Here is a 17,221-nt window from a genome sequence, read left to right on the forward strand (position 1 = left end):
CTGCAGAAAAGTGATCTGTACAGCATTGCAGCGTCATCTGTCACCAGTAGATAGAGGAGACAATAGCAGCTCCCTGTGGAATGACCTCTTCATAAGTCACAGAGCGCGCTCAGTAATGTCTCACATTCATCTCAAGGGGACAGAGTCTGTCTATTGTCATCTATGTCCATAAGCCTGGCTGTAAAGCATGTCACTAAATGCTGTTAACAGCCCAGGCAATATGGCCGCCTCCATAGCACTGTACAAATTGTGAAATTAAAAAAATGAAAGTCAGAAAACAGAAACAGATTAGAGTATAAAAAAAAGTTTTAGTATCTGACTCTAATCAATAAAAGAAAATGTAGGCGACAAAAACCTAAAAACTTTTAACCCTTCAAGTTACACTCTGTATACAATGCACTAAAAATATATGTGCCAGAAAATAGGAGTCGCCATTTAGAACTCCATAGGAGAGGTTTTCTTTCTTGATAAAGAGTCACACTTTAGACCCAAAATGAAAAGGGTGAACACTATGGGGTGCAGATTTTGGGGTCTGCAGGAATGGGGATTTTCATATATTATATATATATATATGGGGAGGAAACTAATTGCCATCATAAAGTGCGATGAAAACATGAACGTCGGATAATAAATGTAGTAGAGATAAGCCTGGCTTCTCCTCTTGCATAGTTTACCTCTACCATAACGGAATATGTACGGCCAGAACGGCCAATTTTCATCCCTTACTCTCTTACTGTCATTTATTTAATCGATCTGACTAGGAGTAATCGCCTGTGACGGATTTTGGCTCCTTTTTTCAGACTCTCGGCTTCAGAACAATTTCAGTGGGATATAATGAGACGACCGATTAACCAATGAACAAAACACAGCTGCTCTTTCCTCTGACCTAAAGCGGCCACCACCAGGGCCGATTCTGGGGTTTCTGCCGCCTGAGGCAAACCTCAGGCGGCCGCCCCCTCACAGCAACAACCCCCCCCCACCGCCGCAACCGAATCACCCGCGCCTGCACCCCCCCCCCCCCTTGGCCCGGCCCTGCAGCCACTCACCTGTCCTGCAGCAGCCGTCCCGTCCCGCTTACCGCTGTCCCTCACCGACAGTCAGCAGCTGTCATCACCGCCAACGCTCACCGCGGTCTCCCCACCCTGCAGCCGCTCACCTGTCCTGCCGCAGCCGTCCCGTCCCACCGCCAACGCTCACCGCTGTTCCTTTCCGCGCTCCAGTGCCGTCAGTCAGCAGCTGTCATCGCCCTCCAGAGAGTCGTGAGTGCCTGGGGTCAGCGGGGGCCGCGATGCCCCCGCTGACCCCGGGCACTCACGACTCGCTGGAGGGCGATGACAGCTGCTGACTGACGGCGCGGGACAGCGGTAAGCGTTGACGGCAGGACGGGACGGCTGCGGCAGGACAGGTGAGCGGCTGCAGGGCTGCCGTCTGCCGCCCCCTGCAGGGGCGCAGAATCTGCCGCCTGAGGCGGAATACTCATTCCGCCTCATGGCAGAAACGGCCCTGGCCACCACTTACCTTCCTCCGCAACGGACAGCAAGGAGAACAACTGCACAAGTTCCCTCGTCATTCTGTTCTCTATATTGTTTAAAGGGGATTATCTTCTTGACTCTTACTTTTTGAAAGTATTAATTAGTAAATTACTTCTCTTTAAAAATCTCCAGTCGTCCAGAACTTATCAGCTGCTGTACGTCCTGCAGGAAGTGGTGTATCCCCTCCAGTCTGGCACAGTGCTCTCTGCTGCCACCTCTGTCCATGTCAGGAACTGTCCAGAGCAGCAGCAAATCCTCATAGAAAACCTCTCCTGCTCTGGACAGTTCATGACATGGACAGAGGTGGCAGCAGAGAGTACTGTGTCAGAATGGAGAGAATACACCACTTCCTGTAGGACGTACAGCAGCTGATAAGTACTGGAAGACAGAAGATTTTTAAATAGAAGTAAATTACAAATATAAATAACTTTCTGAAACCAGTTGATACAAAAGAAAAAGAATTTTAAGCAGAGTATCCCTTTAACTTCAGTAGAGAGCATTAATATTTTAAAGAGACACCCATATTCCGAAACTCAGATACGCAGAACACCACGACTGCAAATAACAAGTGACAATAATAAATTATCTAATGTTTGATGCAATATATTAAGGACGGTTATTCTCATAATAGGTAAAACAACATCTACTCACAAAGAAGAATATAATTCCATAATTATTAGAAAACTAAAATACTTACCTGGAAGAGAAGGTTTAAGAACTCATTGGCGAGAGCGCTTTTAACACTCCAAATCTGGTAATCCTCCAGGGTGAGATGGCCGCTCTGTAAGAGATGAAAAAATTATCAAGTACCTTAAAGTACTACAAAAATCCCCAGCAACTATACAGTTAACGTCCGCCTTATGTATGCCGTCCATGTTCTCCAGCAGTTAGGGTCCTATTGGATGGGCCGATGGCAGTTCAGTAAATTATGTAAATGAGCACAGATCTGCTAGATGGTACATCGATTAGTATGGACTGCACGGACATTGTTAGCGATGTCCATGCAGACCTTGGCCTAAACTGGTATACATTGCATGCCCACACTCCTGGTCTTCTCCTGCCCTCTACTTTCACTCCCTCCACGGTGGCTGGAGCTGTCTGAGCTGACAGGCCGCTCTAAACTGCAGTTGTGGCGCCGGCAGTGAAAGCAGAGGGCAGGAGAAGATCAGAAGTGTGGGCAGGCAATGTACACCCAGGCCCGCTTCTGCCATGAGGCGGAATGAGTATTCCGCCTCAGGCGGCAGATTTTGCGGTCCTGCAGGGGGCGGCACTGGGCCGCCCAGATTATCAGTTGTAGGGCCGCCTGCCGGGCCCCTCCAGAACATACACTACCGCCCCCACCTCCCTGGAACAGCCAGGGGCCGCGGCCGCCGGACCTCTTCAAGGCGGATCTGCCCCTTTAAAAGCAGGGGGCTCCGCTACCACTAGCTGTTCTAACCAGTCCATTGAGCTTCCGGGACAGGTCACCTGATGCACGCCGGCCCCGTAAGCTCACCGGTCCAGCCCCGTGCGCCGCACCTCTCCCGCGGTCCTGTGCGGTCAGCTGTTACATGTATGCCACCGAGCAGGAGAATAGAGAGGTGCGGCGCACAGGGTTGGAGCTGTGAGCTTACGGGGCCGGCGTGCATCAGGTGACCTGTCCCGGAAGCTCAATGGACTGGTTAGAACAGCTAGTGGTAGCGGAGCCCCCTGCTTTTAAAGGGGCAGATCCGCCTTGAAGAGGTCCGGCGGCCGCGGCCCCTGGCTGTTCCAGGGAGGTGGGGGCGGTAGTGTATGTTGGTGGTGGGCTTGCCGCGGGCCCGCGCGCGCGGGTGGGGGGGGGGGTTGTTCGAGTGCCAGTGAGGGGGGCGGCGGCCTGAGGTTCGCCTCAGGCGGCACAGACCCCAGAATCGGCCCTGTGTACACCAGTTTATTTAATGGTTAGCTGCCGGCCGTGCATCGCTATTACACGTAGCAATATGTGGTCGGCAGCAAATGATTTTAGGTCCGAATCTCTGTCATCGGCTGATCGTTGTCTCTATTACACAGAGATAATTGGACAATTATCACTGCATGTACTAGGGCCCTTAGTTTACTCATCTGCAGTGTACAAGGAGCATGTGCAGGGGCAGTGTGCAGGGGGCGTGTGCAGGGGGCATGCACTGCAGCTGGCCAATCAGCATTCATCCTCACTGAATGATTTCCTTTTCTTTTTTTTTTGCTATTACTAAAGACCAATTGGCCTTAGTGATGGAGTCTCAACTGCAGCTTTTCAGGAAAAGTGACACCTAGTGGCCGGATGTATAGCCTTATATTTCATATAGAAAACAGTAAAAAAAAAAAAATTTGCATTTGTGTGGATTCATTTTGAGCAGTTTTTCCATTGACTTCCGTTATTTAAAAAAACGGATCAAGACAAATCAGTTTTTTGTTTTTTTTTAACGCACACAAAAACACAGTCAACCTCATTTCTGAGCCACAGTTCTATATAGATAGCATGTGGTAGAGCAGCTTACCTTAGTTGTGTCATGCGTATTTAATATATTGTCTATGATATCCGAGAGATTCAAGTGTAATTCCTGTAAGGTAAAGGGCGTTATTAAGCAGATTTAAGAACTGGATTTCCTGCAGTCATTCCATAAAGCCGTATAAAGTGGTGGGATTTATAGAAATACTAATTCATACAGATTCAGGATTACAAGTCAGGTGTTAGCAGATAGCAGTGTGTGTGTGTGTGTTTTTGTATATATATTATATATAGCGAATGTACAGAAATAATGAGGTGCTCTGTTATCTCTGCAGTCTGCTCATCAGCCGCTGCCTTATAACTGACTGCCACTCCTCCCCAGGGGCCTGAAAAAGCTGTATTCAGTCCTGGGAAAATTCTCCCGGGGGGGGGGGGGGAGGATGGGGGGCACTAAGCGGCAGTCAGGTATAAGGCAGCGGCTGATGAGCAGATTGCAGACATAACAGAAAGCTTCACTCTGCTCCTTACCAATCCCCCGGAGCACTGACACCCCATTCTACAACAGGTTCATGCCCACCTGACTAGTCAGTGAGTACAGGAATTTAACCAAATAGTAACAACCCTGGAACTCGAGAGCTGGGGGAGGGCATGAAAGTACAGAGTTACAATATTAAAGGAAATACAGAGTTACAATAAGGGCCTCAAGGCTACAAGGTGAAACTTTTTTTCTTTTGGACTGAACACAGGGGTGTTCCAGGATTTAACATTCCACCCACCCAAAAATAAATAAATGTAATTTAAATTTTTTTTTAATTACTATATATATATATATATATATATATATATATATATATATATATATATATATATATATATATATATATATATATATATATATATATATATATATATATATATATATACACACACACATACATACACAGATACACACACACACACACATACATACATACATACACCTAGAACATCCCTTTGGAATCTAGAAGAAAGAAATCAGTGCCTGAGAAGTAAGAGTCACCTCTCATGTGAGCGATTGCTCTGGGCAGTAAGCAGACAGTGACTGAATGCTACCATTACTGCTGGCTGTAATTCCCTATGACTATTACTATGATGACAAACAGTATAGAAGGTACGGAAATGGAGCTCTTACAGGTAGGGCATCAGTGCGGTTATCTTTCCAGACCTCCAGCAATGCAAGAACCATCTCTTCCAGTTCAGTACGAGACAAAACACCATCCCGGTCTATGTCAAATACCTTGAAACAAACTGGTTTAAAAAAAAAAAAGAAAAAAATGTCAGGAGACCAATAAGTCAGACAATTTTTCTTCTGTAGCATTTTTACATCCCTAACATCTTCAGGCTCATGGAATCTTCTCTGAAAAGTTTACATTGGAGACGGGTCCCTTTAAGCTGCCCTTACATCAGTAGCTGTCTGCAAAACAATCATCGGATTGGCAACTATTTCTTTTGATTGCCCCAAACTTGGGCGAATACCAGGCGATAATTGTTTAGCGTAATAGCTCATAATGAAAGGTAACGATCAGCCGGCATCGTGCATCGTCTTTCAGCATGTTCTAAATCTACTGCCCATCGCTCCGTGTAATAAGAGCAGCAGTAGCAGAGCATCGCTCTCTTCTTTGGGCCACCTAGACTACAGATCCGCAGTCCGGGCAGCCCCTCGCGGCTCCCCCCCCCCCCCCCCCCACCCCACTCCATGTCTGTATGTGTAATGGCACAGGCAGCGAGCAAGGAATGAGGAGGAAGCGAACGCTGACCTGACAGGCTGGTGATCACTTCCTCCTAAATATCGGGCTGTGCATGTAAATCGCACCCTTAGACCAAAAATGGGCAAAAAATCCAATTATTAGATAAACTTTATTTTTTATAGAATTGCTGCCTGGTTTTGCAACACTTTCTACCAATGAATGAAAAGAAGAAAAAAATGAAAAAAAGAATGAAAAAAAAAAAAAATGAGTCCTGCCCCTCTGTTCCTATGCCAGAGGCTAGGGAAACCTATTGTAAGTCACACCAGAGACCATGTAATATGTCTGAGACAAGCGCATGGAACACTCGGCCACACACACTTATCCACTTGCTGACAGCAGAATCTATAACAGTCCCGGTATTCAACAGTTTCCTCCCGACACAAGAGGCTTTTCTGTATGAAAGAAAGTGATAGTTACATTTCTGTCTCTCGGCTAGAGGTCCCCGGCAGCAGGCTGACAAACCACACGATATCTCCTTGAAGTCTATGTGGTTGTCACGGTTTTCATCAAATGCATTAAACAACCCTGAAATAGGAAAATAAATCTGGTTCATTTAGTTTGAAGTTTCTCTTGTAAAATACTAACAATTAATTGTACAGTGAATGTTATGGATTCCAAAACACATTCAATGAGGCCTATAACAAAAAGAATTCTCCCACAAACCGTAAGGAATCCAATGAACACGCTGCAATTTCTACCTCTATCCTTCATTTTGGTAAAAAAACACCCAAACACAAGAGAAAACTAAAACGTTTCACTGCAATAAACACCTAAAGCATTGAAAAGAGTTAATAAGGGTTATACAGACAAGTCTAAGAATAACCATCCCTGTACTATTCTCACAACAGAGGTTGTGATCTCAAGGGTTGTCGGGCAGGCTCAGCGTCGGAGTGCCGGGTGACAGGCAGAGGATGGGGACTTCCTGGGTTTGGTCTCTTTTTTTGCACAGAAAAAAAAACTAAATATCAGCATAGGGGGATCATGGAGTACAGTTTGGCCGTACGTAGAAGTTGATTTAAACATAAAGAACTGCTTATGATCACAATCCCTGTTGATTTCTTTCGTGACAGGTACACTTTAACAGTGTTGTACATACATGAATGAGAGAATGGTACAGTCATTATTATTAAAGGGGTATTCCACTAAAACATAACTTTTGATATCTTGCGGCCCATAGTGAGACTAAGAAATCCCTCCATATCATCTATTCAGTCTCCTTCCCCCAGTTCTCAGCTGCTGCTTTCTGCTGAAAAAAAGTGTGTTAGCTTTTCTCTCTGTCTCCGACCCCCCCCCCCCTCTAAGTCCCTGGTGAGCTTTATCTGTAACATTGTAGCCAGGAGGGTTAATCACAGTGAGTTAATCAGCAACTTGACCTTGGATTAACCCTCCCAAGCATTACAAAGAAGCTACAGTGTTGCAGATACAGCCTGCCAGTAAACTGTTTACATCAGCCATCTCTGAAAGAAGGGGGAGACAGAGAAAAGCTCAGAGATTTTTGTGTCTTCAGCAGAAAGCAGTAGCAGAGAACTGGGGGAAGGAGACTGAATAGATAACAAGTATGGAAAGAATTGTTAGTCTCACAATTGGCAGCAGGATATCAGAAGTTATATTTGAGTGGAGTACCCCTTTAACAAGGCAAGCAGTGCAGATTTTTACTAGAAGCCTGCCTGACTCCTTCTAAGTATCTCAGTAAGAACTTGTGTTGGTGCCTAACCATGTATATTGTATAAAGGTTTATGACATATCGACCACCATCACATTTTATAAAACAGCAGGAGTTTTATATCTACTTCCTGTAATAAAATACCTTCACTCAGGGACTGATGAATTGGAGGGGAAATCAGAGGAACAAACGTTTCCAGGTCAAAGCGTCCGGTCCGTGACTGCGCCTTCAAGAGCCAATACCTTTTCTCCAGGTCAATGATGTCAGATTCTTCCACTGTTAACGTAATCCATAAAAAGTGGGCGTTATAAGATTTACATAAGTAACGGACATATTCCTGCATGAGAACAGCGCAGACGAATGTGAAACCAAAAAAAAAAAGCCTAACACAAAGGTAAATGAAGAAAACAGAACGTTCAAATGCGGCACAAATCTCCATTGAGTGATGGACTGTGGGCGCATGGTTATCTTCACATGTAACTTTAAACACTCAAGACATATCCTCTTTTCCATTGTGTGCGTGCGCTCAGTAGTCCTGGATATTCTTGAGCACCAGCTATCTCTGTCCATTAACCGCTGATTGGCAGTTGTCTTCTTATACTGTGTATTGGCAGCTGGAGGGCGGGGGAGGGGTGTGACATAAAGCCTGCTTTCCTACTTATCAGGAGAACTGCTGAACAGAATGATTTGAGTAATACATTCTGCTGAAATATCAGTGGCCTACTTTAAATTGCTCTGGAGACACACAGTTCCACCATTACAAACAACGTATGCAGTAGGAGTATTTGGCTCAAGTACATTATTTATTCTGGTGCCACAGAGCATGCCTAGAAAACTCTCCCATAGATGTTAGTGAGTCATCATCCAGACAAGAGTTTCCCATGGTTCATGAGACCGCTGTAAAGCATACCTGCCCCGCCTAGGTGACACTGTCCACCAATGTGGACTGTGCTGAGAGTAAGGGGGGAGGTGATAATATCACTAAGTACACTAGACAACTGGGAAGTCCGGGTTCACTTTGTAAACTGTAAAACGTCCATGATTTTCTATTACAAGCAGCCTCCTACTATCTGTACAATAAGACTAGGACAAAATGATATTAAATGTCAATGTGACATCAAAAGACAATGGTTACAGGGTTATCAAATGGCACGATGTTTGATGTAGTAGCGGTGTCATACAAGAAATATATTTTACATTACAAAGTGTACCTCCTGTCAGTAATCTCAAGTGAAGGACACTGCAGTCAAAGCGTTCCTCTAAAAAAGGCTGACAACAGTGACATGGCTGCCAACATCTAAACAAATCGCCAAGGACACGACCAAGCGCCTCACACAAAGTGCTATCCAGGCATCGACTTAATATACGAAAAAAGCCATCGAAGGCGCAAAATAGCTACGTTTATATGTACACGGTGACTGGTCAGCTCATTCACACACTATGAACAAGTAAGATATCGCTTAGGCTAGGTTCACACTGCGTTTTCAGCATCCGTTTAACGCATCCGTTTTTTTGCAAAAAACGCATGAAAAACGGATTGCAAAGAACGGATTCATTTGTGTGCATCCGTTTTTCCATTGACTTCCATTATAAAAAAAAACGGATCCGTTTTTTTGGCGGACCAAAAAACGTTGCTGACCCTATTTTTCTGGACGTTAAAAAAAACGGATCTGTTAAACGGATGCTGAAAACGCAGTGTAAACCTAGCCGTATCAACACTAGAGATGAGCGAACTTGCCCGACGTTCAGCAATTGACTTCTGGAGTTGGATCCTGCCCTAAGGAGTCCCGGAAGACATGAATATAGCCTATAGCCTATGGCCGTATCCATGTTTCCAGGCCGTCCTCAGGCTGCAGCCACCTTCTCCAGGCAGCGGAATTCAAATGCCGATCATTCAGGTTCATGGATACTCAAACTTTCAGCAAATTTGCTCATCTCTAGTCAGCACGTCTTCCTGCGTCTTAGCAGGAACTGCCCACTCCCACAATACCGCCAGGTGGGAAGACCGGGTGATGAATACCAAATATCGTATGCACCTAGATTACCACTTTAAACAAAACTTAAAAAAAAAAAAAAAAAAAAAGAGAGATAAGTAAAACATTTATACATCAGGAGGTTACTTATTTTTAAACTCAGCTACTGATGTTAAACATATTTTAACGCCTTGCGTTTACCGGGGGGGGGGGTGAGCTTGATTTACAAGGATCTGGCAGCTACAAAGCATTCACATGACAAGGGCAGCAACACCATTGTGGCAACTCACTAGAAAATCCTCAATGAGTGCTAGAAAAAGCCGAAAGCCAGCAAGAAAAAGACGGCAGAAGCAGGTTAAAACCACATGAATCTTCTCAGGGTCTCCTGATGTCTCTGGCCGCCAGACACCTGACCATTTCCTACTAAGCCGTACCACACAGCCTCGATGTCAACAGGTAACAAAATAACATAACATAATAAACCTGTAATGCTTACCTCTCCCGGTGTCCTGATGTGGCCTGCCCAGGGTCCCCCTCTGACTGCAGCTTTGCCAATTCCAAGACGAATGTATCTTGGGAGTGACAACCTGCTTAGCCAATCACTGTCTGTGAAAGGACAGTGCCATGGCCAGTGATTGGCTGAGCGTGCTGTCACTCCCGAGACAAGGAGAGCTGCAGTCAGCGGGGAACACCAGCCGCATCAAGACACTGAGGGAGCGCTGAGAGGTAGGCATGACATGTTTATTATGTTTCCCAAAAGGGCAGCAATATATATATATATATATATATATATATATATATATATATAAAGTTTTTAAATGCTCGATAACCAAGTACGAGCACAATGCTTATGTCTATAAACAGGTTTTCATTCTAATCTGCGGACAAATATAACTATATAAGGGTGCGTTCACACCTACAGGATCTGCAGCTGATTTTCTGCAGCAGATTTCATTTAAATAACTAAACACAGCATCAAATCTGCTGCAGATCTGCTGCAGATCCTGTAGGTGTGAACGCACCCTAATAGTCTTTTCAAGGTCTTCTTAGCAGGTACGTTGCAGCCACGCAAAAGCCAGACATACAGAACTTACATACAGCCTGTTATTCTAGAACCATAGGAGACATGACATAACGTCTGCAATTAAACCACTGACTTATAGGACTTATTCATATAGGTTCAAATGTAGCATTAAATAAGCTTAGAGTCTCCTAGCATTAAAACCACTGAGACATGAAGTGTATGTTATTATCTTATGACAATGGAACCTTACAGAGGTGGGATACAATGGGCAGTTAATAAACGTCCATTCTTGATGTGTTAGGGCAAGCATAAGGACCTGAGTGACTCATAGCCAGAGCTCGATAACTGGGCTAGAGAATCTCCAAAAGGGCAGGTATAGTGGGGTGCTCCCAAAATGCCTTGGTCAGTGCCCACCAGAGGTGGTTCATGGAAGGACAACTGGAAACCTAAGGCCAACCGAGACCCATGTGGACCAAGTCCAGAAATGACTGTGGGTACTGTAGTGGTGGAAGCATTGAAACATTGCTGCAGACCTTGTACACTCCTTTCACGGGAACCATTTCCATAATAGTAGCGGTTGCTTTCCGCATTATATTACATCCTTCTACAAGTCGTAGGAACGTGACAAAGAGTTCAAGGTGTTGACTTGGCCTCCAAGTTCAATCCAATTGAGCCTAAGTGGGATGTGCTAAAATCCCAGGTCCAATGCATGTTATCTCTTAACTTGATAAAGGGGTGTATACCCTGAAAAGCGTTGGTTCCGAGACTGATCAACTGCTTCTTTTATAGATCCTGCTGACTGATGCCGTGAGCGCAGTTACTGGTTCCTACTCTCTCCGGTAAGCTCTGTGGATCTGACACCTATCTTCCTGGTCTGATCCACGGAGGTCCTGCTTGTAACTTATAGGGCTACTGATCTACTTCACAATCAAATAAAACTTTGATCTGTTCATAAATCAACTTAGATAATCAATCAGGAGAGGAGAGAGAGAAGAGCTAGAGACCGAGCCATCCGCCAGACAGCCTGCAATATACATCAATACCTGCAGGCTGCTAAAGACAAATGGAGCAAAATTAGGCTATGTTCACACATTGCTGAAATGCCAGATGTTTTTATTGGACATTTAACAGTCATTATTTTATAACAATGGACGTTAATAACTGTGTAATAATAGCTGTGTAATAACGGTCGGTATTTGTCATTAAATGGCGAATGCCCAATAAAAACAATGTGTGAACATAGCCTATAGCCAAGTTGTGAAGAAATTTTACACCAAAATGCAACCCAAACGCAATGTAGGCATAACAAGCAGTAATTGGAAGGTTTTCCGCAGTCTTTAAGCTGCCGATTTTGATTTAGAGATTGTGACTGCTCTTTATCTTTCTTGCCCCTTTGATCATTGAGATAAAAGACACAATGCACAATGAGCTCTATGAACGTCCACAAATCAGACGAGATCAGCAGCTAAGCAGCTAACCTCTCATCACCGGGCCGGAGTAGCCACCGCAACAATAGATTCAATTGGCTGGCTTATAAATTGCTGTATTAGGTGCTCGGTGGTCCATGAAATTAAAGAGTGTAGATTAAAGAGTTGGCGTTCCTAGGTGAAGATTACATTCTCTATTAACAAAATGCAGATCAGAGCGGGCCCCATCCTCCACAATGATTTCCAATGTTATTCTCCTGTAAGAGTCATTGGGATGTCTCCGAGGATCCGTCTGGGCTTTAATGTACAATGATATAGAGAGCGCAGAAATCCATACACACCGACAAAAATGGAAAACTCGGCCCGTTCTCCTCTCTAAATGCTAAACAGTAACTTCGCTATCATTTAAAACAAATTATTTCAGCGTTTTATATTGCTCTAGGTGGCTAGAGATGAATGTATGTAGAAAGAATGGCTGGATGGGAAAAAGGATAAAGAAAAGAGAGGAGCCAACCCCAAGCTCATGCCGGTAATGGCCCTATTCCACGGAACGTTTGTCGTTCATAAATTCGCTAAAACGACCGCTCGTTAACGATAATCGTTCCGTGGAATAGATGTAAACGATCGAACGACTACAGCAAAATCGTCGTTCAGTCGTTATAAAATGTTTTTCAACATGTCGAAAAAAAATGGTTAGTCTTTCAACGATAATTCGCTAATCGTTTTGTTGAATTAGAAATCGTGAAATCGTTCACCCAATGTGTTGAAAAACTAGGTGTGTTGTATTCAAATTATCACCCCGGCGAACGTTTTAAACGAGCATGTAACGATCGCAAAGTAATCGTTATCGTTCACGTGTTATATGTTGTCGTTGGCAAAATATAGTCGTGAATTAATCGTTAACGAGCGGTCGTTTTAGCGAATTTATGAACGACAAACGTTCCGTGGAATAGGGCCATAAGTCTAAACCCACCTGAGATGCCTTTACACGGCACAATAGCTGCAACGCACAAACAATCCTTCGTACGGCCATTAAAACTGACAGCACAGATAGGTATGTATCCATGTAGTCAGTTTCTAGATCACGCAGCAGTGCATACTTACCTAGTGCTCTGCTGTGTGATCCGGCATCCCGCTCTCCAGCCCTCTCGCCGCCTAATCATACTGCCAGCAGCCAGAGGGGAGAGCAGGATGCCAGATCACACAGCAGTACAGAAGGTAAGTATGCACTGCCGGTGATCTGGAAACTGACAGCACGAATATACAGATGTAGCCTGTGTTAATTTGATAACAATGATCCATTTAACTCGATGTTCTAATTGACTTAACATACCTCTCTAACACAATTGTTGCGTCAGGGATCATGGTAACCATGGCCTCATCTGTATGCGTATCCGTGCTGTCACATTCTCTTTCACATCCCGATTACACAGGATAGTGACAGCGGTAAATTGTAAAGCAATCCAAAAGTTGTGTTTGCCCAGTCCTCAGCTGATCCCGGTAACGGTTACACAGGCCAATTATTGGCCGAAGGAGCCAACCGAGGCTCTACAACACAGATATACCATTTCTTTGGACACTCTTCATCTTATACGACTTATAAACCTAACATCACCCCAGCGGTATATTCACATGGAGAAGATCAGCAGCAGATTTTGGCTTATTCTGCACGGCATATTATTAAAGGACCAACTAAGAGGATGGGAGTCTGACAAATCTCTTCCACGTGCCATGGAGAAGATCAGAGAGAAAACTGCATGGAAACATTCATCTGGGGGGGGGGGGGGGGGGGGGGGGGGGGGGGGACTTAAAGCCGTGCCATGCCCACTGATTTTGGAATTATATTGTGGATCTCTTACAAATTTTTGCCACTGATTTATTTTAATAGGGAAATAAAAATTAGAGGGGTACTCCAGCAATTTTTTTTCCCTTTCAAATCAACTGCAGAACTGGAGAATAATCTGCAGTGAAAATGCCCTAATTTTGATGATTATTACTATAGAAAACCATTAGTTAAATTATGATCTAAATAGTCTCTTAACGCAAAAGTATTATGTGTGTGTGTGTGTGTGTGTGTGTGTGTGTGTGTGTGTATATATAGTACACACACACAAATATGTGTGTGTATTAAATTACACATATACACACAAAATATATATAATTACTAAAATTGAAAAGGGGGGAAAAATTTTGCCTTCGAAAACAACTAGCTTGCACAACATACAGCAAACAGGTGGACAGATATCAGATCATATAAAAATACCATTTATCATCAATATTAAAATGCAAAATCCGAAAGAAAAATCATCAGCTTCTCTAAACAAACCTGACCGATAGTAAGAATATATAAGAATATATCACCCATGTGTTTTATTATCCCGCTACATACGTTAGACCAAAATCTTACTTAAAACGACAAAACAACTGAGAAGCATTCACCTACCTATAGGGGCGATTCTTTTTGGTTCACAACAGTAGAGATATAGCATGCTCCATACTTTTTAATAAGGTGACTAAGTCAGCAGCCCAGGTAGATACAAAAAAATAAAAAAAAGTTCTGTCTACTAAAACAGCGATTTCTTCATCCTCTGGTCACTTTCACACTACAAAAACAGCAAACTGTCATAGACATAATCTCAAGGAATATTAAGGATCTGCTTAGGGTGACGCAGAATGACAGAGGAGATAAGCAGCTAATTTGTGAGATGGCTTCAGTGTAAGCCATGCTAGAAGGATAGCCGATTAGCCGGCGATTAGGAGGAGACCCCCCCCCCTCCCCCACCTTTCATTAGCTAAGTCACACAGCTACTATAGGGCAGACATTGGATGTCCGGGGATCTAGGAAAAGTTTCCAAAGATGATTCTGCCCTATAAAGCCTCAAGAGTAACACGTCAACCGTGATTCTATACAACGGACACGCAGCCCGGCCAAACGTTACCAAGAACCGAAGTCTAAAAATATAGTAATTAAAAGGGGCATTCCACTCAGAATAAACTCAACATATCTACAGTATATCATAAAAATGAAAGTCTGTCCGTCTGTCTGTCCCATATAGACTTTCGAACGCCTGAACTGTTTGACCCCAAATTTGGCCCACAGATACATTGGGTGCCCGGGCAGGTTAGAGCGAAAGTCCCGCCCTCGCTAGGCTAGATGTACAGGAGGGGAGGGGGAGGGGGAAGAGCACCCCATAGAAATGAATGGGAAAATCTCCACACTGCACACACACACAGGTGATATAATTAGTGCTGCAGCTGCCCAGGAGAAGCGGCAGTTGGAAGCCTTAGCAACCAATAGGATTACTACTTTCATTTTCACAGGGAGCTGTGGTTGCTAGGGAAGCTGCCTCACAACATCCACAGAAATAACTAGTAGACCCCCTACTCCAACTATACAGTACAGGTATACAGGAAACTACAGGTATAAAGGACCCCCAAACTATACACTACACGTATGCAGGGCTCCAAAACTATACACTACAGGTATACATACATAAAACTAAACACTACAGGTGTACAGGACCCCAAAACTATACACTACAGGTATACAGGACCTAAAACTATACACTACAGGTATACAGGACTTCCACCAACTATATACTACAGGTGTACAGGACCCCAAAACTATACACTACAGGTATACAGGACCTCCACCAACTATATACTACAGGTATACAGGACCCTAAAACTATACACTACAGGTATACAGGACTTCCACCAACTACATACTACAGGTATACAGGACCTAAAACTATACACTACAGGTATACAGGACTTCCACCAACAATATACTACAGGTGTACAGGACCCCAAAACTATACACTACAGGTATACGGGAACCTCAAAACTCTATACTACAGGAATAAAGCACCTCCACCAACTATACACTACAGGTATACAGGACCCTCAAACTATACACTACAGGTTTACAGGGCCCCAAAACTATAAACTACAATTATAAAAGGACCTTCACCAACTCTTTACTACAGGTATACAGCACCTCCACCAACTCTATACTACAGATATACAGGACCTCCACCAACTCTATACTACAGGTATACAGGACCCCACAACTATACACTACAGGTATACAGGACCCCCAAACTGTAAACTACAGGTATCCATGACCCTCAAACTATAAACTAAAGGTATACAGCACCTCCACCAACTATATACTAGAGGTACAGTACACAGGACCTCCACCAACTATACACTGCAGGTATACAGCTCCCCTCCAACTATACACTACAGGTATACACTAATTCCACTGATTAGATCAGATGAAACAATACCTTTTAGACGATTGCCGTTTCCTGTTAAGCATCATTTGCAATGGCAATAAACAAGGTCCAAGCCTGATCACTGCAGGTGACGGCATAAATCTGGATTCTGCATGTTTTCCACATGGACAATTGTATGTTGCTGCTCCAGAGTTGTATCAGGTAAAAATCTTTATGTCTATGTACCTGCCAATAACACTGCCAATGTTGTATATAACCAGGCTGTATATAACACTGCCAATGTTGTATATAATCAGGCTGTATATAACACTGCCAATGTTGTATATAACCAGGCTGTATATAACACTGCCACTGTTGTATATAACCAAGCTGTATTTAACACTGCCAATGTTGTATGTGACCATGCTCTGTATAACACTGCCAATGTTGTATATAACCAGTCTGTATACTGTATAAAGACTGCCAATGTTGTATATAACACTGCCAATGTTGTATATAACCAGGCTGTATATAACAGTACCAATGTGGTATATAACCAGACTCAGCATAACTGCCAATGTTGTATATAACCAGGAGGTATATAACACTGCCAATGTTGCATATAAATCAGGCTCTGTATACAGTCTGATCACATGACATCTCAGTTTGGCTATTAGGTATTTAGGATGTTAAAAGTTTTTAGTTTTATTCTAATGTGCATAAGCTACAATTTACATAAATAGTGCAGAACTGTCAGGTATATAGGAGTATATAGGTCTCCTGGCGATTTCACCTTAAACAAAAAAAAAAAAGGTATAGATTGGCCTCCTGGGCACTCTTGGAACAAATCTAATTAACACCCTGACACTTGATACCCGGACAGCGCCGGGTACATATTCTAGTTAACCATATTTATCCATTTACTCTACAGTAAAAAGTATAAATTATATGAAATATATAAATTTAGTATAAATTATTAATTTAAAGGGGTTCTGCAACAACAAGCAGTGACGTATGATGTACAGTGATCCCTCAACTTACAATGGCCTCATGATACAATATTCAACATACAATGGTCGTCCTGGAACCAATTATTATTGTACGTTGAGGGGCCACTGCATCTTACCCTCACCGACGCCAACATGCTTG

At 43.6% G+C, this 17,221-nt stretch overlaps 1 protein-coding gene across 2 annotated transcripts in view; it reads right to left on the reverse strand.

Annotated features, from left to right (window-relative positions):
• The window catches only part of USP32 (ubiquitin specific peptidase 32), a 113,655-nt gene that overhangs the window by 52,510 nt on the left and 43,924 nt on the right, over nt 1–17,221 (reverse strand). For both annotated transcript variants that reach the window (XM_069971776.1, XM_069971775.1), the window contains exons 6-10: nt 7,573–7,704; nt 6,183–6,290; nt 5,150–5,265; nt 4,028–4,090; nt 2,230–2,313 (exon numbers count right to left, since the gene is read on the reverse strand). In XM_069971776.1, the coding sequence (XP_069827877.1) occupies nt 2,230–2,313; nt 4,028–4,090; nt 5,150–5,265; nt 6,183–6,290; nt 7,573–7,704 (503 nt within the window). The remainder of the gene's footprint in view (nt 1–2,229; nt 2,314–4,027; nt 4,091–5,149; nt 5,266–6,182; nt 6,291–7,572; nt 7,705–17,221) is intronic.

Source organism: Dendropsophus ebraccatus, chromosome 5 (assembly GCF_027789765.1).
Source record: "Dendropsophus ebraccatus isolate aDenEbr1 chromosome 5, aDenEbr1.pat, whole genome shotgun sequence".
Classification (NCBI taxonomy): domain Eukaryota; kingdom Metazoa; phylum Chordata; class Amphibia; order Anura; family Hylidae; genus Dendropsophus; species Dendropsophus ebraccatus.